At 37.4% G+C, this 26381-nt stretch overlaps 1 protein-coding gene across 1 annotated transcript in view; it reads left to right on the top strand.

The window, feature by feature from the left end:
- The window catches only part of LRP1B (LDL receptor related protein 1B), a 751404-nt gene that overhangs the window by 489557 nt on the left and 235466 nt on the right, over positions 1 to 26381 (top strand). The window contains exons 21-26 of the mRNA XM_074873779.1: positions 5315 to 5515; positions 7679 to 7924; positions 17703 to 17900; positions 19497 to 19701; positions 23782 to 23946; positions 24867 to 25111. Of these exons, the coding sequence (XP_074729880.1) occupies positions 5315 to 5515; positions 7679 to 7924; positions 17703 to 17900; positions 19497 to 19701; positions 23782 to 23946; positions 24867 to 25111 (1260 nt within the window). The remainder of the gene's footprint in view (positions 1 to 5314; positions 5516 to 7678; positions 7925 to 17702; positions 17901 to 19496; positions 19702 to 23781; positions 23947 to 24866; positions 25112 to 26381) is intronic.

Genomic DNA, 26381 nt, shown 5'->3' with positions numbered 1-26381 from the left:
CTAAATTCAAGGGTATATGGCTTTGATTTAGAGAAAATGGAATCATGCATGTTTGTTGCGTGGAAACATCACTTCAGAAATCAGTTGTGATGGTTTCGTCCATATTTTTTTTCTTTCGCTATTTTCCTTCCATCAATCCTGGAAGGAGCAAAACTGCTGTTCCAGAGGAGGCATGTTGGTAATGCATAGGAACAGGAACCTGCAAAAGCAAATCTTTGTTTAGATACTCTTCAGTTTAATTCCACATGGTGGGACAAATGAGTAGTAACAGTTTTATGAGAAATAGTTTGTGTCACGATCCTTTTAGGTTTCAGAATAAATGTAATTTTCTCTGTGGGTTATTCTAAAGAAATAATACTGTCTGGCTTCCACATTTATGAGAATTGTTCAGATGAGGAGAAATTGGCTAATTCTCCACTTACAAATTGCTAGATGGTGGCATCCTATTTCCTAATACAGGATATGATGGGTCTGGGTAAGAACGTGTGTATGGGGGTAAGTGAAACAGTCAATATGTTTTGAGGGAAATGACAGTTGGTGAGAAGAGTAATAGTGAAATGTTACTGCCCACTTTTTTCCTTACTGCTTTTTTTGGTTTATGGCTGTAAATAGTAGCTGCAGGGTCTTTCTTTACTGTAGTGCTTGCTGGCTCTGCTTAGTCTGTCACAATGCCACAGGCATGAGTGTCATGTTACAATTATACCATTTGTCACCCTACAGCCAAATGTGATTTTTCTGCTTAATGTGGTCTCAAGAACCCATCATATCCAGCCCCTTTTCTGATACGCACTTCAGAATGTCCAACAGAGGGTATTCTAAACCTTATGTAGATAGCCCTTTAGTAATTTGCGTCTAATAGTTAAACATTTTTTCCTTCTAAGTCATCTGAATCTCTGCTGCAAGCTTAGTTGACTGTCTTCATCTTTTCACCTGTATAAAAATCTTTTGGATATTGAAAGACTTCTGTCATATGTCTCCTTAACCACATCTTTTGTTGAATAAACAAATACTTTGTTTTTTCCCTCACATGTCTTTTTTTTATTTTATATTTTTAAACCTTTAGTATTTTTGTAAGTCTCACCGGAGCTGTCCAACCTGTGTAGTTCTTGGAACCACGGTATCCAAAGTCAGCCAAAATGCTTCAGGGCACTTGAGTTAACAGATTTCAGAATGATATTTCTAATTTTTTCAAGAACATCACACAGTTGTTTGTGGTGAGGTGTGATGAAAAATTATACTAGAGTTTGCGCAGTGGTAGAATATGAGATGCAGTAACTACCTGTTTGAGACTGACTACTGTTTGACTGCTTCTAGCCAGTTATTTTCTGCTTCTAAATTAAATTAGACTTCTTTTAAATTAGACTAGACTAAATTAGATTAAGATCCAACTTCCTATTTTAAATTCTGATTCTGTCCTCCAAAAATTATCGGCACATACTTCAACTCAGTTTTATGTACTACATAAATCTATCTTTTTTTTATTCCATCTCCCTGCTTTGCAGTTAGTAGTACTGGACCAAGAGCAGAATCTGTGCAATCTCACTTTAAAAGTCATCTAATTACTCTAATGATCATAATCAGTACTTCTGTGAAGACAAATGCAAAAGAGCCATGAATACTTCAGTTTAGTAAGCAGTAGATCTGAACTGTAAGGTATATTTGTCATACTTACTGCTTCTTATATTTCTTTCAAGAAGCAGTTAATTTTGTATCTTACCATTTTTAATGCTACCCTGTGGGCTATTATTTTATACTTCTCTTTTCTCCCATGTTAATAATATATTAGAAAGAAAAAAAAGGATGAGGGAAGAAGGAGGATTTCTTTTGAGAGCAACAATAGTACTGTCTGGATAGGGAGTGTAAGAGTCAAAATGCAAGTATGTGACAAGTAGAGAAGAATGGAGAGATGTTGATACTGAGGAAGGCTGGGAAGGAAGAGTCTTCGAGAAGATGATGAAAAATTGGTAGGGCTGCCCTACAGATTCTGTGAGGGTTGAAGAGGAAAGGGTAACTGTGGAGAGTTATGGCATGAGAGGAGTTTAGAAAGGGAAGATTTAGTAAGAGCATAAGAATGGGACGCATGGAGGAATTCAAAGCTAAGGTGGGAAGGGTCTCGGTCATAAGGTGGGTTTACTAGTGTTGCTTCCACTTGTTTCCTGCCTGCTCTGTTTCTTCCCTCACTTTTAGATCTTTCGAGCTGCACATCTTGTACAACTACTTTAATAACCTTTCTGAACATAATGATGGTTCAGAATGATTAAATTCCTGACTGGAGGGGTAGATTCAGTTGACATTAAATAAAAAGAAGCCACCACAGCAAGTAATCTAAAAAATCGTATCTGTTATTCCAGTACCGTTTTATCCTCAGTTCATGGTGTCATTGTTTTCTGTGGTGACAGCTGTCGTCTTTAGGCCCTGAAATTTTTTCTCCTGTCTCATCCAGGAGACACTTATAAACATCTGCTTTCTACTAAAACCTTTTAAATACCAGAAATGTTCTTGAAACAGTGTAGTTCAGAGTATGTCTTGGGTGTGTTCTCCAAGAAAAACAAGATCAGTGGCCACCACATTATTTTGTTAAATGTGTCAGATTAGAATGTTATTTCACTTTGATGGAAATGAGATTGAGTCCATTCTATAGGTTAGGAAGGCATTACAGCTTTAGGCAGTAAAAAATAAGAGGAAACTGGATGCAATTAACACCCCTCCAAAGTAATTTTTCTATAGTTGAATATATAATCAGTCAAAAAACTTCATGGGCTCAGTATCCCAACAAAGAATGAACAGTGTATAAAAAGTTAATTCTCTTGTACTTGCTAATAATTGTAGGAACTAAAAAATGTTGGAGAAGCACTTGGATCAGGATTTCCCACATACTTGTTGCTTCACAACTTCTGATTCACTACTTAACACGTTTCTTCTGTGTTATACAATAGCGCTACGGAAAATAACAGATATATCCACTGAGGCAATTAATTTATGATAAAATTTAACTGAAAAGTTTCCTGGAAACAAGAAATATAAGTTTCAATGAGGGGCAATAAAGCAAAAATGCTTTAGTGAATTTTAAGTAATGATTTCACGACAGTCATAATACTTCACTAAGTTAATCTCTTTGGAATTTTGGCAAAGATTAATTCCTTGAAAGTATATTTTACTTAAGAACATGTCATAGCTATCATAGTGGAAGATAAATCTTCTATTATAAAACATATCTTCATTAAGGTAAGAGAAAGGCAGGAAAACTGATTTGCTCTATAAACATTTGTATGTATAAAAGATTAAAAAACAGATTAGGAGCTCTACTAGAAGCAACGTCAATTTACTTTGGGATCTGGTTAGTTTGCTTGACGTTAGTATTTTTTATTAGCTCTCATTCTATTGCTGTGTTGTAATAATATATAAAATCAATGATCATTTCAAGATAATAAAGAATATGGATACTTTTTTGAAAGACTTGTGATTGCACATAATGATAAACTTCATACATATCATGCATAAAACCTTGTTTCCTTGTGTCTATGCAATTCTGTTTGTTCAGTGCAGGATATTTGGAACTTTTACCAGTGTAGAAAATGGTGAAAACTTTTCATTCTAATTGAAACCACTCCCTGTTCAAGTTTTCCAGGTGATTTTTTCACTGGTAAAGTTATGTTCCGTTGTTTGAAATTACACTCACTGTAGTATGATCCTGAAGTTTCACTTGTTGCTTTTCTTCGCCAAAAGTGAAAAGTCTCACATTTACCTTGAGTGCTGCAGAAATATATCTTTTTCATTGGTCTTGTTTCACTGTATTTTATCCTGTTGTCATTCTGTGAGGACATCAGCACCCTTCCCGTTGAAACAAGACTAAAATATCAAACAAAAAAGCATTACACTAATCATAAGTAAATGCTTCTTTTAAAGGAAATTGAAATCTGATACTGTATTATGGCAGACAGTAGAGATGCAGTTAGGGACAGTTACTACGTTGTGTCATCAGCAATACGGAATCTCTTTTGAGGTGGTTTTAGATTGAACCGTATCACGGTCAACACAGTCAAAGCCCGTAGAAGATTTGACACTGAGGTGTATTAACCAACAATATTAGAGTTTTACCCTAGTTGATTGTTTCACACAGTCACTCGTGTGCTTCCCGCACAAAGTCATAATCAGTCTTAATTTCCTACTGGGAAGACTGCTGCTAAACTGGGAAAGTTGGACAGAAAGTCGTGTCAGTTCCTGCTGTGCAACAGTTTGCAGTTACCGGTCTCAGGCATCACTAGTCAGTCCCTGGGCATCCACCAGCAATAGATCCAGACATTGTCAGGATCTTCTTTCACATTCCAGCCTGATTTTCTCTACCTAAATAGTTTATAGGGAGAAACACAGTGCAAGATCAGCTTCCTAACCCATGGTTCTACTTGCTGTCTCTTTATTAATCAGAGAATAAGTACATGACACTTCTGTTCAGTCCAGGTGTTATCAAAATTTACAACTAGCCCCTGCTGGTTATAGCTAGCAAGTAAAAAGTTTATGCTTGAGAGTTGAAAAATAGTTTGGAACAGGAGTGTACACACACACCCCCCTGTAAGTAGTATCATTCACAATCTTGGTTATTTTTCACCTATCCCTGGCTTCAGTGATTCTAATTTAATACCTGTATGTTTTCTAAAGATCAAACCCCCTTTCTCAATCAAGAGACTGTCTTACATCTCTAAACACTGATGGTCAGCACAAAAGTGGAATTTTTTTCCCCTTTTGATGAGTGAAGGAAATGATCTGAACCCTGGTTTGATAAAACTGAAATCATGTAAGAAATTTCATCTGCTGTAATGTTTTGTCTAAAAGTTGATAAGTTATCTGACATAATCTGGGAATGTATTATGTATACTTCCTTGAAAGATTTTTGTTTCTCAAATACAGGCTAATAGAAAGTCCATATACCGAAACATTGCTCCTATGGAGCTTCTGTGGCTGTTGCAGTAGAAGATAAAGAAAGAGGGATGAAGAAATGCAGAAACTAAAAAAAAAAAAAAAAGTTTAGTATAATTTGGAATATTTAACAGATTATGAGGATGTGACCTGTATGCAGTTCTGTTCAGCACCGAAATAATTAGGACTGATGTTGTTTGGAAAATTAGACTGTCAACACTGATGTGGATGATGCTTCAGAGTACAAGTCTGAGCTGGTTTCTTTCTGTTAATTTAAGAGGAAAAGACTGTTAATAGAAAAGCATAATTAAAAAAAAAATTCTGTGTAATGTTACTGAAGGCTTTTTCTAAGGTTTTCTTCCGGTCTGATTTCCTGTGTTTATTGTCTCTTTCCTCCAAGGGAGATGCATTAGCAAAGCGTGGCTATGTGATGGCGATATTGATTGTGAGGATCAGTCTGATGAGGATAATTGCGAGGGCTATATGTGTGGACCACCAAAATACCCTTGTGCTAATGATACCTCCATCTGCCTACAGCCTGAGAAGCTCTGCAATGGGAGAAGAGATTGTCCTGATGGATCTGATGAAGGCGATCTTTGTGGTACTTTTTAGACACATTTTTCCTGATTATTCTTCATATTGTCTGTCACAATACTTCCTGTTGAAAAAAAAAAAACGGTTTTCATGTTAATCTTACTGAAATTTTATCACAGTAGCCTATGTCAGGATTTTTACTTCATTTAAATCATACTGATTTGTGCTTGAAGTATTAGTTTTCTTCAAATAAGGGAAAACATAGTTCCTTAGGTAAGTCTTTCATTTCCTAACCCCTTAAAATACTCCTAGAGGTAAACAGTTTAAAAGGCTCTGGTATATATGAAAGGATTTCAGGTAATTTGCAGTTCTCTCTAACTAGAAAAGCTTGAGTTGGTAGAATCCTGGCAGTAGCTGTGTAGGACTTCATGAAGAAATGCATTGGGATGACTAGAAAGAGTTAAGATATCTCCCTGATGGTGGTGTTGAAAAGGTTTCATGGCATGTCAGACAATGTAGGTTATCTCAGCAAAATTGTATTCAGTAAAAAATATGCAAAACTAATTTTAATAAATCTGACAGAAGTATATCAGATAACCTAGCTGAATTATTATAAAATACAAGATAAAATGAATAGATTTTAAAAGAACTTGTAGTACTACAGCAGTAGTATTGTACTGTAGTGATGGTTTAGGGATAAGAAGTGAAACATGGTTTGTAGGAACAATTTAGGTAATTCTATAATTCCTTTTTATCATATCAACAATTTGCCTGTCTGCACTGACCTTGCTTTGCATAAAGTTTTACAATCTCCAGCATTCTGTTACAAAGCATTTGGAGATGTTTGCAAGCATTTTCACCCTCTAGGGTGGATCTTTACTTGGAGATCCTGCACTGGGCTACACGCAGTTGCTTAGTGTAGGAGGCAGAGTTCCCTGGCAGGTCAACAGCTTCTGCAAGGTATGGCAAAGAGATCTTTACACTTGTCCTGCTCTGTTGGTCTGCAGACTGTACTGTAAGAGGGATCTTAAATTCAGTGTTACTTTGGAATATATTAAGATTATGTTGTAGATCTAAGTCATCTAAGAGCTATGTATGAATCACATGCTGTCTAGACTCCAGTTGAAAGAAATTGTAGCATAAGGTCATTTATATTATCTTTATGCTATTTCTGTGGTTGGACAATTATCTTCCTAATAGTAGTAGCTCATTATGACACCTATACACTGTTGGATACTGTACAGAGCCAAACTAACAGTTGTTGCAACTTTTAGATGATGTGTTATTAGTCAACAGGTATTTCAGCAGTTGTTAATTGTTTAGTTTTAAAATGTACCTAAGCATAAATGGAAGGACAAATATGGGATGTTGGGCAACACATTTCCATGTTAGACACGTTAAGGAGGTTGATTCTTTTTTGTCATGATAAAAAAAGCCACAAAAAACCCAAACTTTAAATATGAACAAAGGACTCTTAGAGGGGGGTTTGGGGTTTTTTTTTAAGCGGGAAGGAAATAATTCTTCTGTAGAAAACTGTTGTTTTATACATTTTATCACAAGTGAGTAAAGCTTTCAGAGACTTGTTAGAATCAAACAAAATAACTAAAAGACACAAATAGATTTAAAACAAAACCCAGTGAAGCCTAGTTTCTAGTGCAACAATGGACCAGTCTGGCCCTCCCGTTGATTCCCTGGATATCAGCAGTACTATGAGGTAAGAAGTAGTTCTATGCTTTTTTGCTCCAGAGGTCACAGAATTTTTTAGACGCAATTACCATGCTTTTAATTCAGATGCTTTAAAGGTTTCACAAATCACCTTCAATTCATTTAGCTGAGCTATGCAAATCATCGAAGTATGCTTATTTCTCTGTGCAGCAGCTCTTGGTTGAAGATGGTTGAGGTATAATGGTCTCTGGACTGACTCTGTATGGACATTCCTTAATTATTAATGAAATAATATGCATGAAAGTCTGAAAATATACATACGTTGTACATCTGCCATGCTAAAATCTTGAAAGGTTGCAGTAAAGCTGCCATGCTGAATACTTCCAAATTAGATAATTTTAAAATTAAATATAGAAAGCTGTTTAGCAAATGTAAAATTCACTTTGTGCTTCTTAGAGGCCTTTTATGTGTTTTAGTTGGCCTGGTGACTTTAAGAACACACAATATAACTGGCAGCCCTTGCAGCCTTTAATGTTGTTTGGGGTTTTTTTCCATGTTTTTTCAGATGAATGCTCACTTAACAATGGTGGATGTAGCCATCAATGTTCTGTGGTTCCTGGAGGAAGAATTGTGTGCTCCTGCCCTGCAGGATTCAGTCTTACTATAGACAACAAAACTTGTGAGATTATGGATTACTGTACCAAGCACCTTAAGTGTAGTCAAGTATGTGAACAGCATAAAAATACTGTCAAGTGCTCATGTTATGAAGGCTGGAAGCTCAGTAAGGATGGAGAAAATTGTGTTAGTACTGGTAAGTTGAAATTCAGTGTATTTTCAGTATTCCAGATGTTAATAGCTGTTATGTCCATTTAGGGAGAGGCTAGTTCCTTTTTTTAAATACGAAATATAGGCTCGGATTATCCAAATGTGGGGCTGATAATCTGAAGAATTTATTAAGGCTGTCACTATTCTTAATGCAGGATGAAGGGGTATTGCAATATTAGTTCATTGCTTATAAGACTTTCTAAGAATGCTAATACCAAATAATTTTTAAGTTGTTTGAAGTTTTATAGTTTTTATGTATATTTACAATGCAGAGGATATACATATATGTGTGTATATATGTGTGGAATATGGAGAATTTATTATGTATTTTGAGGAAATGGATCAATCTGACAACATGATGCTGATCAATGTATTACTTTGAACGTGCATGGACACACATAGTCAATTATCTGCTGCCTGTTGGCATTGCACAATTTAAGCTTTTTTTTTTTTCACCTATGACATTCTAGTACTTGTTTTTGGACATCAGGAAGCCTGTTCAGGTCACTAATCAAGAAAGCCAACATAAACTGAAGCAGGAGAGGGGAATGCATTCCCCTCATTCACTTTTGATATGTAGTGAAGCATAATTTAGAAATTGTGTTAGGGGTGTCTTTTTTTCAAGTGCAGTGTAGCGTGTAAAATACAAACATGTATATACAATATCAACTGTCTTCATTTCTTTACCTGCCCTCTAGGGAGTTAAAAGTCACATTGATTTAGTTGTCTAGATTTTCAAAATTTCAGTTTATGATTCTCTGATATTTTTATTCTTTATTATTTTTATTCTTTAATAGTCTCTTACCAATTCTGAGTAGAAATATCTCCCAAACTGTCTATCACTTATTTGGGTATTTCATGATTCAGTAGATACCATGATGAAGATATTCTTGATTTATTCCGGGTACTCAGCATTTTCTCAGATGATTCACATGAAAAAAAACCTGAAACAGTAAGCTAGAAATAAAAGCCCGAGTTTCCTATTGCTAGTCACCTGAAATAATTTAGTAGTTGGCAGTTAACTTAATGGTCCATATTTCCGAAAAAGAAAATTCTAATCTTTCTCTTTTGACAATGTTTGAGCTAATTTGCACAACATTTTAGACCTTCGTTACAGTAGTAATGAAACCCATAACTTATGGTCAAAATATCTATTGAATGTAATAAAAATAATGTTTTCCTTTGCAAAACAATGAATAATTAAAATTTAGTTTTATATCACGGATGTTCTCTTAAAGTGCTTTTCACAAATGCTGATGAATAACACATCTTGCCTTCGAGCTATTTTTTTAATTCATTAACAATGTGGTTTAAATTAATCAGTCTGGAATAACTGTTGTTATAATTACCAGAATGATCTCCAAATTGAGTCTATGTGTCTCCATAATTGTTACTGTCATATGTAAATAGTTACTACTACAGTATGAGATCAGGAAGGTATGTTGTTCAGACGTTACTGAGCTATGCTGATAGTAGACAGTCAAATCATGTTTCACTGGCATATTACTGTGGTTTTGTATATCTGAACTTTATTGCTATAAATTCTTACTTTATGTCACTATGTTATTCTTATTCCCATTGACTTTTGATCAATCTGATTTGTTTTATTATGGACATTTTCAGTAATTCAAAAAATGCATTATTACTGAATTACAGAAAGGAAAGAATTAAAAACATTAAAGACAGTGTTGGTAACTTGGTGGAGGAAAGCTTAAAAAAAAAAAAAAATTAAAGCAAATAGAAATTGCCAGTATTTGGAAGCTAAGAAAAAAAAAAAAAAACACAAAAAAACCCCAAAACCGAAATATACTCACTTGTGCTGAAAAATGAGACTAGTTTCTCAGTTTTTCTTAAGCCCATGAGATTTCTGCTTAATGTTTACTGATGTTGGTAAGAATCTGAAGTTACAAATTGATTTTTATAGATTTTCTCTAAGAATGTAATATTAAATATATGATCTGAGACCGGTGATATCAGCTGGTATAAAGAAAAATTATACCTTTCTTTATAAACCATAAAGATATTATCCTAATGCCATCAAAGCTGCAACACAATTATTCCATATTAAATAGGACACACGCTTTTATAGTCACTAATGATCTTGGTCCCTTTCAGTTTACTTCATTTGAAAGACATGATAAATACTCTGAAGGACAGATCCTCTGATACTTTAGTTGTTGACTGTGAGCAACGTTTTAGTAAAGCAAGCCAATTTTGGTCTCATTTGTGAATCTTTTAGCCTGCAAATGTCCATACCATTTACGTCTCTGTGCATGAGATCTTAAATGAGTATTACATGAAAGCTTCTTTATTTTATACTATTACAAATAGAGTTCAAAGTGATCTTGAAGATAAACAGTCCCCCAAATGCCAAACTGCTTCTTCAATATAATACCAGTTGGTATAAAGTAATTCTTAGAACAGCCATAGTGATTTAAAATGCCTTGAATTGGGAGTAGGTGCGTATTATATTAGAGCAGTAAGTAATAATCCTTTTTCCAGGAGAAAAAAAAAACTCAGAGGAAAATTATTACCTTGCCCTTAGCTACATTTTTTATTTTTTCTATCTAAAATAGCACTTTCCTATATACAGTCAAATGTACAATCTTCTTGACATCATGGGGACGTGGTGGGATGGCTCCTATGACTGGAGTGTTGGAATGGATGGATACCGGCTCTTCAGGAAGGACAGGCAGGGGAGACAAAGAGTGGGGGTCACTCTCTATGTCAGTGACCAACTGGAGTGCACGGAGCTCTGCCTGGGGATCGATGAGGAGCCGACCGAGAGCTTATGGATCAGGATTCAAGGGAGGACAGGGATAGGAGACGTTGTAGTGGGATTCTGCTACAGACCTGACCAGGAAGACCAAGTGGATGAGGCCCTCCATAGACAGACAGGAGGAGCCTCATATTCACAAGCCCTGGTCCTCATGGGGGACTTCAACCACCCCGATATCTGTTGGAGGGATAACACATCAGGGCTGTTGATGATAACTTCCTTCTCCAAGTGATAGAGGAGCCAAAGAGGAGAGGTGCTATGCTGGACCTTGTTCTCACCAACAAGGAGGTGCTTGTGGGGAATATGAAGCTCAAGACAGCCTTGGCTGCAGTCACCATGAAATGGTGGAGTTCAAGATCCGTAGGGCAGCAAGGAGGGTGTGCAACAAGCTCACTACCCTGGACTTGAAGAGAGCAGACTTTGGCCTCTTCAGGGATCTGCTTGGCAGAGTACCATGGGATAAAGCTCTGGAGGGAAGAGGGGCCCAAGAAAGCTGGTTAATGTTCAAGGATCACCTCCTCCAAGCTCAGGAGTGATGGATCCCAACAAAGAGGAAGTCAGCCAAAAACACCAGAAGGCCTGCTTGGATGAACAAGGAGCTCCTGGACAAGCTCAAACACAAAAAGGAAGCCTACAGAGGGTGAAAGCAAGGACAGGTAGCCTGGGAGGAATACAGAGAAACTGTGAGCAGTCAGGGGTCAGGTTAGGAGAGCCAAAGCCCTGAGAGAATTAAATCTGGCCAGGGATGTCAAGTGCAACAAGAAAAGCTTCTGTAGGTATGCCAGTGATAAAAGGAAGATTAGGGAAAATGTGAGCCCTCTCCAGAAGGAAATGGGAGACCTGGTCACCTGGGATATGGAGAAGGCTGAGATTCTTAACTTCTTTGCCTCGGTCTGCATTGGCAAGTGCTCCAGCCACACCACCCATGTTGCAGAAGGCAAGATCAGGTTCATGACTGTCTAAGGAACCTGAAGGTGCACAAGTCCATGGGACCTGATGAGATGCATCTGTGGGTCCTGAGGGACCTGACAGATGAAGTGGCTCTGCCACTGTCCATCATATTTGAGAAGTCTTGGCAGTCAGGTGAAGTTCCTGCTGACAGGAAAAGGGGAAACATAACCCCCATTTTTAAAAAGGGAAAAAAGGAAGACCCAGGGAGCTACAGTCCAGACGGTCTCACATCTGTGCCTGGCAAGATCATGGAGCAGATCCTCCTGGAAAACTATTCCAGGACACATGGAAAATAAAGAGGTGATTTGTGACAGCCAGCATGGCTTCCCTAAGGGCAAATCATGCCTGACAAATTTGGTGGCTTTCTACAACTGGGTACAGTGCTGGTGGATAAAGGAAGAGCAACTGATGTCATCTACCTGGACTGGTGCAAAGCATGTGACACTGTCCTGCACAACATCCTTGTGTCTAAATTGGAGAGACATGGAGCTGATGGCTGGACCACTCAGGGGATAAGGAATTGGCTGAGTGGTCGCACTCAAAGGGTTGCGGTCAACACCTCGATGTCCAAGTGGAGAGCAGTGATGAGTGGTGTTCCTCAGGGGTTGGTGTTGTGACTGGTGCTGTTTAACATCTTTGTTGGCGACATGGACAGTGGGATCGAGTGCACCCTCAGCAAGTTTGCTGATGACACCGAGCTGTGTGCTGCCATCAACACGCTGGAGGGAAGGGATGTGCCATCCAGACGGACCTGGACAGGCTGGAGAGGTGGGACCGTGCAATCCTCATGGAGTTCAACAAGGCCAAGTGCAAGGTCCTGCACATGGGTCAGGGCAATCCCAAACACAAATCCAGGCTGGGTCATGAGTGGATTGAGAGCAGCCCTGCGGAGAAGGACTTGGGGGTATTAGTGGATGGAAAAATGACTGTGAGCCAGCAATGTGCACTCACAGCCCTGAAAGCCAACCATGTCCTGGGCTGCATCAAGAGCAGTGTGACCAGCAGGTCGAGGGGAGGGGGGGGGATTCTCCCCATCTACTCTGCTCTTGTGAGACACCCCCCCTGCAGTGCTGTGTCCAGCTCTGGGGGCACCAACATCAGAAGGACATGGGCCTGCTCAAGCGGGTCCAGAGGAGGCCGCAAAGATGCTCAGGGGGCTGGAGCACCTGCCCCGTGAGGACAGGCTGAGAGAGTTGGGGGTGTTCAGCCTGGAGAAGAGAAGGCTCCAAGGAGACCTTATAGCATCCTTCCAGTTTTTAAAGGGGCTACAGGAAAGATGGGGGGGACTCTTGATCAGGGTGTGTAGGTATAGGATGGGGCGTAATGGTTTTACACTGGCAGAGGGTAGATTTAGATTAGCTGTAAGGAAGAAATTCTTCCCTGTGAAGGTGGTGAGACACTGGCACAGGTTTCCCAGAGAAGCCGTGGCTGCCCCCTCCCTGGAAGGGTTCAAGGCCAGGTTGGATGGGGCTTTGGGCAACCTGGGCTAGTGGAAGGTGTCCCTGCCCATGGCAGGGGGGTTTGAACTGGGTGATCTTTAAGGTCCCTTCCAACTGAAACCATTCTATGATTTTATGATTTCACTAGTACACAACAATGATGTCTAAAGTTAGTATGCAGTACTTTTTCAAAATACTGTAAAAATATTTACTTGAGTGTCCATCAGCAATCTCTTGGGAATATGAATGCTGAAAATACAGTAATGTGTGTTGGTTTTTTTATGGCATATCAGAATCAAATAGTGTATTTGTTAGAGGGAACTAATGAATTATCAGAGAAATATAATGAGTTATGGAATAACTATATAGAAACAAATTGCTTGAATTGAGCCATTCTTTTCTTTTTAGTTTTTCATTGTCTTAGTTTCCCTTTCTCCCTTATTTCTGCTTATTTTCTCTTCATTTATTGAGGGGTTTAGTTTTGTTGTGTTTTTCTCCTTCAGAGTTTCTTCACTTTCCATATGTCTTGTTTTCATTTAGTTTGCTTTTTGCTGTTCTGGTATGTATGTTGTTACATTACTGACTTCCCAAAGACTAAATGTTTCATTCACGTTTTAATTTGTATTGATTGAACTAAAAGTATGCTACAGAGCTCCATTATTCAGATAGAAAGTCAATATAAATTATATATTTTCATACCCTTCTTCCTTGTTTCTCTTGGAGCATATTTGAAAGTAAGTTGTGATGATATATTACACCTGAAATCTTTTAGATGGTAATAGGCATACAGAAAAAAAAAAAAACCTGTTCGTGAAAGATATTTATATTTCATGTTTATATTCAGCCTTTCAGAATTTAGTATAATAAAAGTTATATGAACTCTAAAACACTTAGCTTAGTATAGATTCAGTTAAAAATCACTGTCAACCTTTTCTAAGCTGTGTGAACTCTTTTATATCACTAGATATATTTATTTGGAAAAGAGGATGATGTGTCTCTATGTTTACCTTGTTTTAAATTCAATTGTGTTATAATTTCCAGATAGCTTTCAGTACTAAAATGAAGGGGGGAAAAAACAAAACAAAAAAAGGATAGTCCATTCCTCTGTGAGCAATGTCAGACTATTAATGAGGTGGGTTTTTGGACTCTTTATGAAGCTGTAACTTTTCTTTGATGTAAATTTCATAAAAACACTGTGTAGGTTGCTTGCTGTGCTGCTGTTACAGTAAGTTTCAATGAAACAGTAAGCTTCAGTTAAATTATTTCTTGGGGAAAAATGCTGAAATTAAAACCACTGGAAAAGGTGAAGCATTGTTCTTTCTCTACAGTCTTTTTTGAGTATGTTGTTTAGGCAGTTTTCTTCTATCAGAATTTTTTCTTACAACTCTTAATGTAGTTCATGCTTTATGTTTGTATCATGTTTTGCCTATGTGGTAAAACAGCTTGCTGCAGTCATGAGATTAAAAGGTAGAGAAGTGTATGATTTTTCTCTAATAAATTATCAATTACTTTTCTTTTAAAAAAGCTTTAAAGAATGAAATCAATAAGCATTACATTGAATTGAGTGAAGGTGAGATTTTATGAAAATACTTAATCGGTTGGTAAAATAAAGAGTATTTGCTCTCAATTTCCATAAGAGGAATCAAGTAGGAAAATAACATCAGATTTTTTGCTTTGTAGGGTGATGGAAGCATAACCTTAAATAAAATTTATTCAGTTCAGTATGAAAATTCTTATTCAGTATAATATAGCTCATTTTATAGAGTCATTGAATTATAAGGTTGGAAGAAAAGTCAAAGGCTATCTAATACTGCTGCTGTTTGTCTGCTTTCAAGAAACATTCAGTGGTGAACTCCAAGTTTCCCAGGGGTGAGATGTTTCAGTGCCTCACTCTCCTTAAGATTTTTTTTTTTCTAGTCTTTCTGAGTCTTCCTGCTCCAGTGTAAGCCTTTAATACTTGGCCTACTTGTTATTTATATAAAACCCAAGATTTTTCCCAATTTCAATTCATCAGTCTTTTATGTCTTTGGAGATTTTTATGTACTTTCACTCATCATCTTGTTCCTTTTTTTTTTTTTTTTTAGATTAAGCAATTCCAGATTGTTTATTCTTTCCTTGCAGGCCATGCTTTCTAGATCTCTTGCAACACTTGCTGATTTCCTCTTGCATTCCTGTAGCTGATTCACATTCTTCTTTGAGCCATGCTCTGCAACAGTGTTATAGACTGTTTTCACCAAAGCTTAGGGGGAGGGAGTGGAGGGGTTATGTCATATTTATTTCAATTGCAAACCTTGAATTGACTTTATTTACAGTGCCATGCCGTTGTTGATCTAATTTTCTAGATTTTTTCAACTTAGTTTTATGCAGCTTATTATCCTTGAAATGTGGTATTTAGTATACATACAATAATAGGGGGAGTCGGGCAGTGGTAAGTAAAATTCTAGACTGCTTCAGTCATCCAGACTGTGGTGATTGATTGCTACATTATGTAAAGCGGAGTGGTGGCTGGACTCTGGCTCACAGCCCACCAGCCAGGCAATAATTACTGCTGTAGAGAAGCCTGTGTAAAACTGGTTTCTGTCTGCTTTCTGAATTCTTTCCAGAGAAATTTTGCACTGCGATGCAGTGTCTCTTGTTTGTTGCAATATCTATTATTCTTTTGCTTTATGTTGTATCACATCTGTGACCTGACTGTATATCAGCCACAATCACCAAGGATCTGAATTTACATCTTTGCATTGTTATGGGAAGGGTAAGAAAGAGCAGGACAAAAAGCAGCATATGACCTGCTCATTTAAATCAAAGTGTCCAAATAAACAAAATGGTATTACTTTCCCTACACATATTTACTTGCCAATTTCTCATTGTTGATTTACATTCTCATAGTATTGTACCTTAAATTTGTCAAGATCCCATTGAACACTAATCTTTTTCATCAGTGTGCTTGATAATTTGCGCCATAGGTTATGTAGCTTAAACTAGACTTCCTCTATGCTGAATGAAAAAAATATCCAACATAGCAGAGACTTATCAGGTTTCTTTTTCTTTCCATTGTGGTATTAATTACTGAGATACATAAAAGAAGCTACTGGTTAAGTCCATCATGTGTGTTCTTATGCACTGGAGTTGCCTAAAAACCAGCCTGTCAGTATGGTCTCCTGCATAATAGCTGCCAATTTATCAGAAATTGGGAAGTGCCATTAAAGTGTTTCTCAGGTTCCGATAACTGGTACTTGTAAAGTAGCTACTAATGTCACAGATCTTGTTCTTCATTAAATTATTTAACTGCTACAGAGCTTTGAAAAATTGGCTTTGCAGAAAGTCATTCATTGCTTTAACAAATAGGAGACTCATTTGGAAAGTCCAAGCCAGACTATGAACAAGTACTTCAAGAGCAGAAACATAGCTCTACTGAGGTACCTGATTAACTTAAAACATCATAGATAATGTAATCTGTATGTGCAGTGGTTATCAAGAGAAGAACCTGAAATTAATCTGTTTGATAGGAGATATATAAGTATCCTTTCTATTCGGTGATAATTTCTGAAACCTTTTCTTTGAATATTTTAGAAGAACGTTACAATATTGCCTATTGCCATCAACCAACAATGATCTGTCTTTTATATAAAATGGTGGCTTAATTGTATGGAAAAGAAAAACCACAGTGTCACTTGTGTACATTTGTGTACATTGGAACCACTGTAGGACAAAACTGGGTGGGCGGCAGGGGGAATAAAGCTATCTACTTTCCCACAGAAAAGGACTGAACAGTTTCTTGAATTGAATATACCAAGTTGATTCAACATTTTACAGAATCCAATTTTTGTCTGTCTTGTTTGTTTTTTTAACACAGCTACTTGTTGGAAAACTTTTCCTAATCTAAAATATATATAATATGTAGTAAAAAAAAAATCAATTTTATATATATGGTTGACCTATGCAGACAGCGCTTAAAGATACTTCTATATAATTTGATATAAACTCACAGGCACAGATAATCTAACGTTAATTGAATAACGAAGGAAGGGGAACTTTAGTGGTAGTTGGATTTCTCATAGGGTCTATCAGTAAGCATATAAAATGTTCATTTCCATGCTTGATAGTTTGGGATGAGGTGTTTCTTTTGGCACATCAGTTGAAAACAGAAGGTACATTATATATATTCAAAAAGTACCTTATTTATATTTTAGTAAACTGTTTTGACTAACTGGCATATGAAACAATGTATATTTAATGGATTAATTTTTCTGAAACTTTTGAGAAAACAGATTTTAATTTTGGTAACATGCTTAAAGATCTAATTATGGACTCCTTGTGGTAGAACTATAAAACATGGTTCAATAGTTGAGTTTGATATTCCCAAATTAATTGTTTAATATCTCTAGTTGTGATCGAAGATAATGCTGGAAGGGAGAAGTGAGAAGTCTGTGGGACTAAAAATGTATTTGAAAGGCTCCTTATCAGAAGATGAATTGTTTTAATCATCTGTCTCCTGATAAAATATTCTGTTGTTCTTATTCCTCCTGTTGTTAATATCAATATGTAACAATATCTTTTTTATTATTCTTTTGAAATGTATTATGTTCTGCTTCCAGATCCATTTGAGGCTTTCATAATTTTTTCTATTCGACATGAGATCAGAAAAATTGATCTTCACAAACGTGACTACAGCCTCTTAGTTCCTGGTTTAAGAAATACCATAGCACTTGATTTTCATTTCAGTCAGAGTTTACTGTACTGGACAGATGTGGTAGAGGACAAAATTTACAGAGGCAAGCTCTCTGATACTGGAGGTATGAATTTAATCTTTAATTTCTTAACAGTAAGAACAACTGCAGTTACAGAGTGTTAGTCCCGATAAATCGTAACTGAGCTACCATTCACAGAAACAGAATTTATGATGGCATTCTGCCTTTAAAAAGGTGTATATCTAAATCGTACTTGAGGTAGAGTTAGAAGAAGACTTTTTGTTACAGAAGTTTCCTTTTGTAATAGGCTAGAGGGGGAAAAAAACAGCAAATGCAAAGGGCTGATATTTCTTTCTGGTCCATTGAATGCAATATTGATTTTGTTCATTTTTTGTAATTTACCTTCTCCTTATTAAAAAGTATAAGAATTTATCAGATGTCTGATAAATTATCTGCTCTCACTAGATGAAAGATTTTGCTTCATAATTTTATAGCATTCAGAAAGACTTGTTCTTTGTCCTGGTGACATAATTATAGCCTATAACTCAATATAATCTCATAACCTATACAAAAGTGTTTCTACAAAATGTTCTTTGTTGAAGTATATATTCAGGTGCTTTCATTCCTGCATGAGCTAACAGGCATAAACATGTTTTACTTGCTTCTGTAGAAGTTCATATATGCATTCATGTGTATGTTCTCTGACATGTTTGGTTTTTGTTTTCTGGGGTTTTTTCTTCTCCTTAGTAGACCAGGGAAGTAATATCCTACACTGATAAGTATGTAAAGACAGCCAAAGACTTGCTACTTTTCATTAATGGTTAGGGTGTTTGTATGAAACCAGTAAGGTAGTCTGTTGTCATCACTCTCTATTATTATCACAGTATACCAGAATCCAAGTAAATTTTGTGCTGTATTTAAAAAAAAAAAACAAACAAACAAAAAAAAAAAAAAACAAACAAAAAAACACAAAACAAACCACTTACTCCCTCAGTCTTGCAGCTGTCAAGAACTGCCTTGCATCTGCAAAAATTACTGTGCCTTCCTGGAAGTTCTGAGGGCTAGCAGAGTGCTTCTGTAGTTTCCCTTTGTGTGAAAAATTTTGAGACCTTCCAGATGAAGTATTTGTTGGGAAGAGCTGCTAGTAAAGAGTGACAGTATGAATTGTAGAGCTTTTCAAAGTGTTTAGTCTAAACAGCTTTCTCCTTCTGATTTCTGTCTTCATCACAATCTTTCAGTTTTCTCTTTTTCTGATTGAGAAAAAACTGAAATAGAGCTGCATGATTTTTGTCTAATATGTCTAGTCACTGGGAGGCAATGCATGAGCATGTCCTTCACAGATGCTGCAGAAGAGGTCGCTGGTAACAGGGCACATGTACATCTCCTGTATTGTTCTGCATGTGATATCTGAGCTTTTGAAAAAGTTTCAGAACTTTATTTACTAAAGCATCAGAGAACTAAAAATTTCTGTTACTGTGAAATGAAGTTTATTTGGATAACTTCCAAAAGTGTATTTATTTACAACAGTCTATCACATTTGTAAATAAAAAAATAGAAGGTGGAACAAGTATTATCATCTGTCAAATTAATCAAGAATTCACTCCAAGAGCATATGATAGACTTGTATATGCATATTCCTTATATCAGACTCTATAATTTATCCTTTAAGACTCTTTTTTTCCTCCCCCTTTCTTTTTTAAGGTGTTAGTGCCATTGAGGTGGTAGTACAACATGGTCTGGCCACACCTGAAGGTCTTACTGTAGATTGGATTGCAGGAAACATCTACTGGATAGACAGCAATTTGGACCAAATTGAAGTAGCAAAACTAGATGGCACTTTGAGAACAACATTAATAGCAGGAGCTATGGAACATCCGAGGGCTATTGCTTTGGATCCCAGATATGGGTAATTATAGAGATTGCTTTTTCATGTTGCAAAGTACTTTAAAGATAGAGGTTTAAATATGAAATTGTTTGATTTCAGTTTTTGCTGTGTGTTATAGTTCCCAAGTTATCTTTAATAGTCCTTGATAGTATATTTTGAATGAAACACAATCCATTATTAGTGTATTTTGCCCCAGTGAAAAGGGTTAAGAAAAGGAAAGTTGGGAAATATAGGGATCTAGTTGGTAAATTACTTCTCTTGCTATGTGATTGTTTCATTTAATTTTTTTAATGTGGATGATGGTAACTGGAGCTTCTGGTCTAACCTTCCTGTGTGGTTAATGAACAGATTTAGGTATTGCCAAGGTGATTCATCTCGCTTAGAGACTGATTTTTTGGTGGGACTATAAAAGTATAGTTTAGACATTACTGGAAGACTAAAAGTTGAGTGAAGTAAATCCCACCTTTTGTGTCTGGTTCTCCATCTTTAAAGTGGAGATAATGCTTGCCAACTTCTGTCAGTAAGTTTTCTACCTATTGATAAGGGATATGCTATAAACTGGAATATTATTAATCATAAGCAACCGAGTGCAGTAGATACAGCCTACTACCATAAGTATGTATTTTATCTAATGCCTGTCATAATTGTTTCTAATAAATATTAGAATGTTTTTATAATATCAAGCAAAATATTAATTAAAACAGGCCCAAACTTGGTGTTTAAAAAAAGTATGCTTAAATTAAAATATTCCCTGATTTTGGTAATATGCTAACAAAATAGAAACTGTTTTTCCATAAAGTGTAATTTTAGCTATCATCAAACATACTAATGTATTTCACAATTCCATTTTAAAATCTTCACAGTAAGAAAACCCACCAACATTAAAACTTTGCTTAGAATATTTTTGCTTCCTCTTAAAATTAGCCTTTCATTTTTTATCTGACCAAAAATGACTCATACACATCATTTATATTAATTTTTACTTCAATAGACAAATCTGGAAGGGAAATAGAACTGTTCATGGAACCCTTAACTCCCTGTTGAGCCAGGTGTCAGTTCTGATTCTGTTTTGAAATTCAGTGTACTACTACAAAAATTTTGGTTCTTGGAGTTAGAGCAGTGTTTTGAGGCTATATGCAATTGCAAACTTACTACAGAAACCTCACTACCCAGTATTGTGTGTTGCTGGATCCTCTTAGGCCAAAAGGTAATGGTCAACAGCCACATCCTCCTCTCATAATTGTTCTTTCAGAGAGAAGAAAAAAAAACAACCCAGAAATTAAATGTGGCCAAAAAGGGTAATATTTTAATTTTGTTTAGGAGATTGCTATGATCTATCATGTGTCTTCACTGAATTTATTTCAGAAATACAGCTGTGGAAATAAAAATAAAAGTAGATAAAGGTCGCAGTTTCTAGGACCTGAGGTCCCTCTGGGACCTAAATTCTGAATTGGGAAGTACATGCTTTAGTGAGCAAGGGCGCTGTTGTCTCGATTCAGATGCTAGAAAGCTTATTTACAGAGTGCATCACTTATCTATAGAGATCTTTAAAGAGGCATCCTGTTGGCAGAAGAATTGGCAGATAAGTTTTTCAAATTAAATGGTTGGGAGGAAAAAAAATCAAATCACCACTCTTCCTGAAACTGAAGGCTTAATCTGCCTTTTGAAAAGCTAGAAGCAATTGTATGCTACATTTTGTTAGAAGTAAGGAAAGAATAAAATCTTTGAACATAGATGGGAACAGCTCCTCAGTCTTTTAAGAAATAAATATGAATAAACAAACACTGATTCATAGTAGATGGTTTTGTTAGGCGTTTATCCCAATGGAGGTGCAGCTGCCATAGCTCCATTCCAACCTGCAGCGAGTCTGAGCATGTATTCTCAGTCCGCATACTCACAGATGCACGTATAAATAAACATATATACATAAACGCATGTGTGACAACATAGGTCTACACAGGCAGAAATTCAACACTGAGACAAACTGCACTGATGATCTCATCCTGTTAACCACTCTGGCTGTTAAGGATGAAGATCTTTTAGTGGGAAATATATATATATCACAGAATCATCAAGGTTGGAAAAGACCTTGAAGCTCCTGCAGTCCAACCATTAACCTCACACTGACCGTTCCCAACTCCACCAGATCCCTCAGCGCTGGGTCAACCTGACTCTTCAACCTCTCCAGGGGTGGGGACTTCACCCCTGCCCTGGGCAGCCCATTCCAACACCCAACAACCCCTTCTGGAAAGAAATACTTCCTAAGAGCCAGTCTAACCCTGCCCTGGTGCAACTTGAAGCCATTCCCTCTTGTCCTATTGCTTGTTCCTTGGTTCAAGAGACTCATCCCCAGCTCTCTGCACCCTCCTTTCAGGTAGTTGTAGAGGGTGATGAGGTCTCCCCTCAGCCTCCTCTTCTCCAGACTAAACACCCCCAGTTCCCTCAGCCGCTCCTCGTACGACATGTGCTCCAGACCCTTCACCAGCTTCATTGCCCTCCTTTGGACACACTCGAGTAATTCAGTGTCTGTCTGTATGTATATATGTTTATTATATGTATGTATAATGTGGGTTCCTCCAGTAGCTGGGTTTAGACAGCCAGGCCTGGGATCGCTGGGCTGCCCAGCTGCTGGCTCAAGGATGTATGAGCCCCTGAGGCTGCAGGCCCCCCCAGCTGCAGGTAAGGATCCCATCACACACACTGCTGTAGCCAGGTGTGGGCACCTCCTCCTGCCCTGTTGGTCCAGCAGCTAGCCCCGGATCCTGGCTGTCCCTAGAGGTGCACACAACACACACACATACAAATGGGGGTCTCTGACAGGCCCCAGACCTCACGGTCTCTCTGGCAGATGGCCTGGCCCCCTGGTCCCTCTGGTAGCCAGCTCCCTCCAGGTGCCTTGCACCCAGAGGGGCACATGTCCATCTGGCTGCCAAGCCACTCCTCGCGCTCCCCAGTTAGTCTGGCTTCGCCTTGGCAGCGCTCACACGCTGACACACGCACCCGCACTCACTCCAGTTGCTGGCACCCCTGAAGTACCAGCCCTGTGACCTGTCATCTGGCTCCAGCCGCTGGCACGCAGCTGTCTGTACACACAGCGCACACACTGAGTGGAGACCCTCACCCAGAGAGAGAAATGGGATTTGGTAGAAAGACAGGCCTTTTTATACCCTTATCCCTCGCTATTTAAATATAGTTTGTACTACTGTTCACAGGCACTAAATGGAGAGGCCTTATTAGAATATATGTTCAGAACTGAAGCTGTCCAATGTTGCTTGTCAAAAGTTTTGTTACAGTCTGACTCTATGCAGTTAGCTTTTTACAACTAATTAAAAGTTTTCTTATCAAAGGTATTCTGTTCCTTTAACAAATAAAAAAAAAATGTGTGTTGTTGAAAACTTAATAAGCTAAGAACAGTTAGAGTGAATTCTTGGCCTTTTGGTGACACTACTTATGTTACTTAACAAGAAACGTCTTTGGTTATACAGGTGAAAGCTCACCTTATCGGAAAAAAATTAGAGATAGCACATAACTGAGGGAGCCTAACATTCAACACATCTTTTCAGTTTTCTTAGCAAGACTAATCTGTATAAAATTCGTTAGTGACATACCAAAATCTAGAGGTCTTTGTTGGAACGCTCTTAATAATAAATGGAAATCTCTACTTCAGCCTGTTCTTAATCCCTGCTCCCTTAAATCACCTTTCTTCCCTTTCTCCCCTCCCCATCCTCCTAATCTGTGGATTGCTTTCAAAGGGTCTCATTATAAATTTTTTTAATGAGCTGGGTTTCTAATTATGGAAGGAAGACAAGACAAGATGTTACTTGTATTAATGGAAATGAAGAAGGGAATGCTATTAAACTTCAAGTTTTCAAAAACCTTCTTGAGTTTCATGATTGCTCTAACACTAATAATGAAATATTACCTCCCTGTTACCTCAAGGAATTGATATAATTGCCCAAATTAATTTATGTTTATTCCTTTCCTTTAAAACGTGAATGTTTGAACTTTTTTCCAACTATTGTCTTCTTGAAACATTTCAGTTTATTCTTCATGCTTTAATGTTTTCTTATATCTCTTTTCTTTTCCTTTTTCTCTCATTAGAATTCTGTTTTGGACAGACTGGGATGCAAATTTTCCTCGCATTGAATCCGCTTCCATGAGTGGAGCAGAAAGAAAGATCATATATAAAGATATGGATACTGGAGCCTGGCCTAATGGCCTTACTGTAGATCACTTTGAAAAAAGAATAGTATGGACTGATGCCAGGTGATGTGATAACAGTATTCTAATCCGTTTATAAATTCTTATTCTTACATACAGAAATGTGAACTACATTGTAAGTGGAATGCAGTTATGTACATTATGTACATAAAGAGTCTTGTGTGCAAATGCACAGCATGTACATTGCTGTAATTGCGTTACTGTTATACATAATGTCTTCTTCATGGTTTGTGCCAGCAGATTTTAATGGCCCTGACCAGGCTTCTCAGGCACCTTCCCTCACACACCCTGCCCATGGTCCCAGGAGCCCATTTCAGCTCAACCCCTGCCTGTGGATGCCACTGGAGCACCAGTCTCCAGCCCAGCCACAGCAATGCCTGGCCACGGGCCCTGTTGGGCCAGACCCCACCCCACCGCCTGGCTTCCTGGCCTGACCCTGTCTTGTCAACACAAACTTTTCTGGTGATTTGAAGTCTTGGGTGAACCTGGCTGCCAGCCCTGGGGCCTGCTCTGCTCGCCTCGCTCGGGGCAGTGGGATGTGGCCCTGGACAGCGAAGCCTCTGCCCTGCCAGCTGTGGGATCATCCATGGCTCTTGGCTCCCTGGGCCTTGGAGAGCAGTCACCCATTTGTCCTCCCTGACACTTATACATCGGAAACCCAAGCTATTTCATTATTCTTTCTGTAAGTTCATCTGAATGGAAACTGATTTTCCTGCTGTATTTTCACAGCATGGAGGTAAATTTGAATTTTAAAGTAGTATACAAGCAAACCAGTATTTCATATCCCGAGTTGAGTTAATAATGTGAACTAAATCATCTCTAAAGTTAATGATTGCACTGTAAACATTCCTAGGTTTTACCAGTATGTAAGAGCAAGGTTTTTATACATTTTGCACCAATGTCATAATGGTTGTGTGATTTTTATTTTAATTTTATGTAATCTTAAATTTGGGGTTATCTTGCAGATCGGATGCCATTTATTCTGCACTATATGATGGAACCAGCATGATAGAGATTATACGGGGTCATGAATATCTTTCTCACCCTTTTGCTGTTTCTTTGTATGGGAGTGAAGTATATTGGACAGATTGGCGGACCAATACGCTTGCAAAAGCCAATAAATGGACTGGCCAAAATGTCAGTGTCATACAAAAAACAAGTGCTCAGCCATTTGATCTTCAGATATATCATCCAAGTCGTCAACCACAAGGTGACTATTGATAGAATAATTATTATTCCTATGAGAGGAAAAAAAGTATTCTTTTAATATATAAATATCTATATATGAATTTGCCTGGACCTGACAACTCTTAATTAAATGTTGTATTCAGCACTAGTGTTCCTTGGGTAGTAATAGAATCTTTATTCAAACTAGAATGAACTCAACTTGATGGAAGCATGAGTTTGGAGCTTAAAGCTTCAAGAAGCATCAAAACTTATGTTTTGGTGTGAATAACAATCAAAACTGAAAGGAAGTTCACAATGTATGCATTAAATAATAGGCAATTCTTTAATTATTTCTTGATATGTTATTTGGTAACTCTAACTTCCCATTTTCATCTCTGTAAGGCTTACCTCTTAATGTTTATGTATTTCCATTTCAAATTTTTAGCAGTTTTTATAGTGTAACATCTATTTATACCAGAGCACTGCTGTACAATTATGGTAAATGCATAGGCTTTGTTATAGGGTAGATAGTCCAACAGTAGTTGTGTATTTAGTAATCTTCAGCTACTATAACTTAAGATAAAACTATTAATCTTGAAAATTAAAAACTGATCAGATTCTTATATGTCTGGTTTAATGAAATGTTCTACTTAATTCCTAATGAAGAATTCAGGAACCCACTAGAACTTAGCTCCTTGAGACAGATTTCCATTGAGTGTAGCTCATTAGTTGCACATCTACTATTTTTCTAGAGTATAACTGTGTTTATTACTTAGATAAGGGTTATAAGGATTACAAATATAGAGATTTTATTTAACTGGTGTAGAATTATTTTCCACTCTATAAATTTTCTGGCTTCAGTTATGGCAATATATAGACTGTACCTATGCATGTTGCTAATAACATAAGCAATAATTAAATCCAAATTAATTGTAGGGGGACTTGGCACATTTTGCTGTGATTTAATCCTGTTACCTACCTGTTGGTTGCACTATCTGCTACTGGTCCAAACACATCCTCCTGCCTTCCCTATTACTTCCTTTTCACCCCAACTGCTGTCCAGTTGAGGATAGGTGAATCCAAGATACTTAGTACTATGCTGACAATTGACAATATTCTTCTTCCTAAAAGTTATCTCCACTTCTACCATCATAAAAAAGAGAAATTTAATTGGTCTTTATAGTTCTTCCTCCTCTGACTTTCCAAACATTGAGCCCTTCAAAGTCCCTGTATCCCTGGTTTGGGAATCATAAACGTTAATGGAAATAGTTGGAAAGTGTTGTTACATAGTCGTTTACTAGGAGTCTTTGGAC

The sequence above is a fragment of the Strix uralensis genome, chromosome 6, assembly GCF_047716275.1.
Source record: "Strix uralensis isolate ZFMK-TIS-50842 chromosome 6, bStrUra1, whole genome shotgun sequence".
Classification (NCBI taxonomy): Eukaryota; Metazoa; Chordata; class Aves; order Strigiformes; family Strigidae; genus Strix; species Strix uralensis.
Note: the sequence above shows the minus strand (reverse complement) of the source record. Positions and strands in the feature narration are given on the sequence as shown.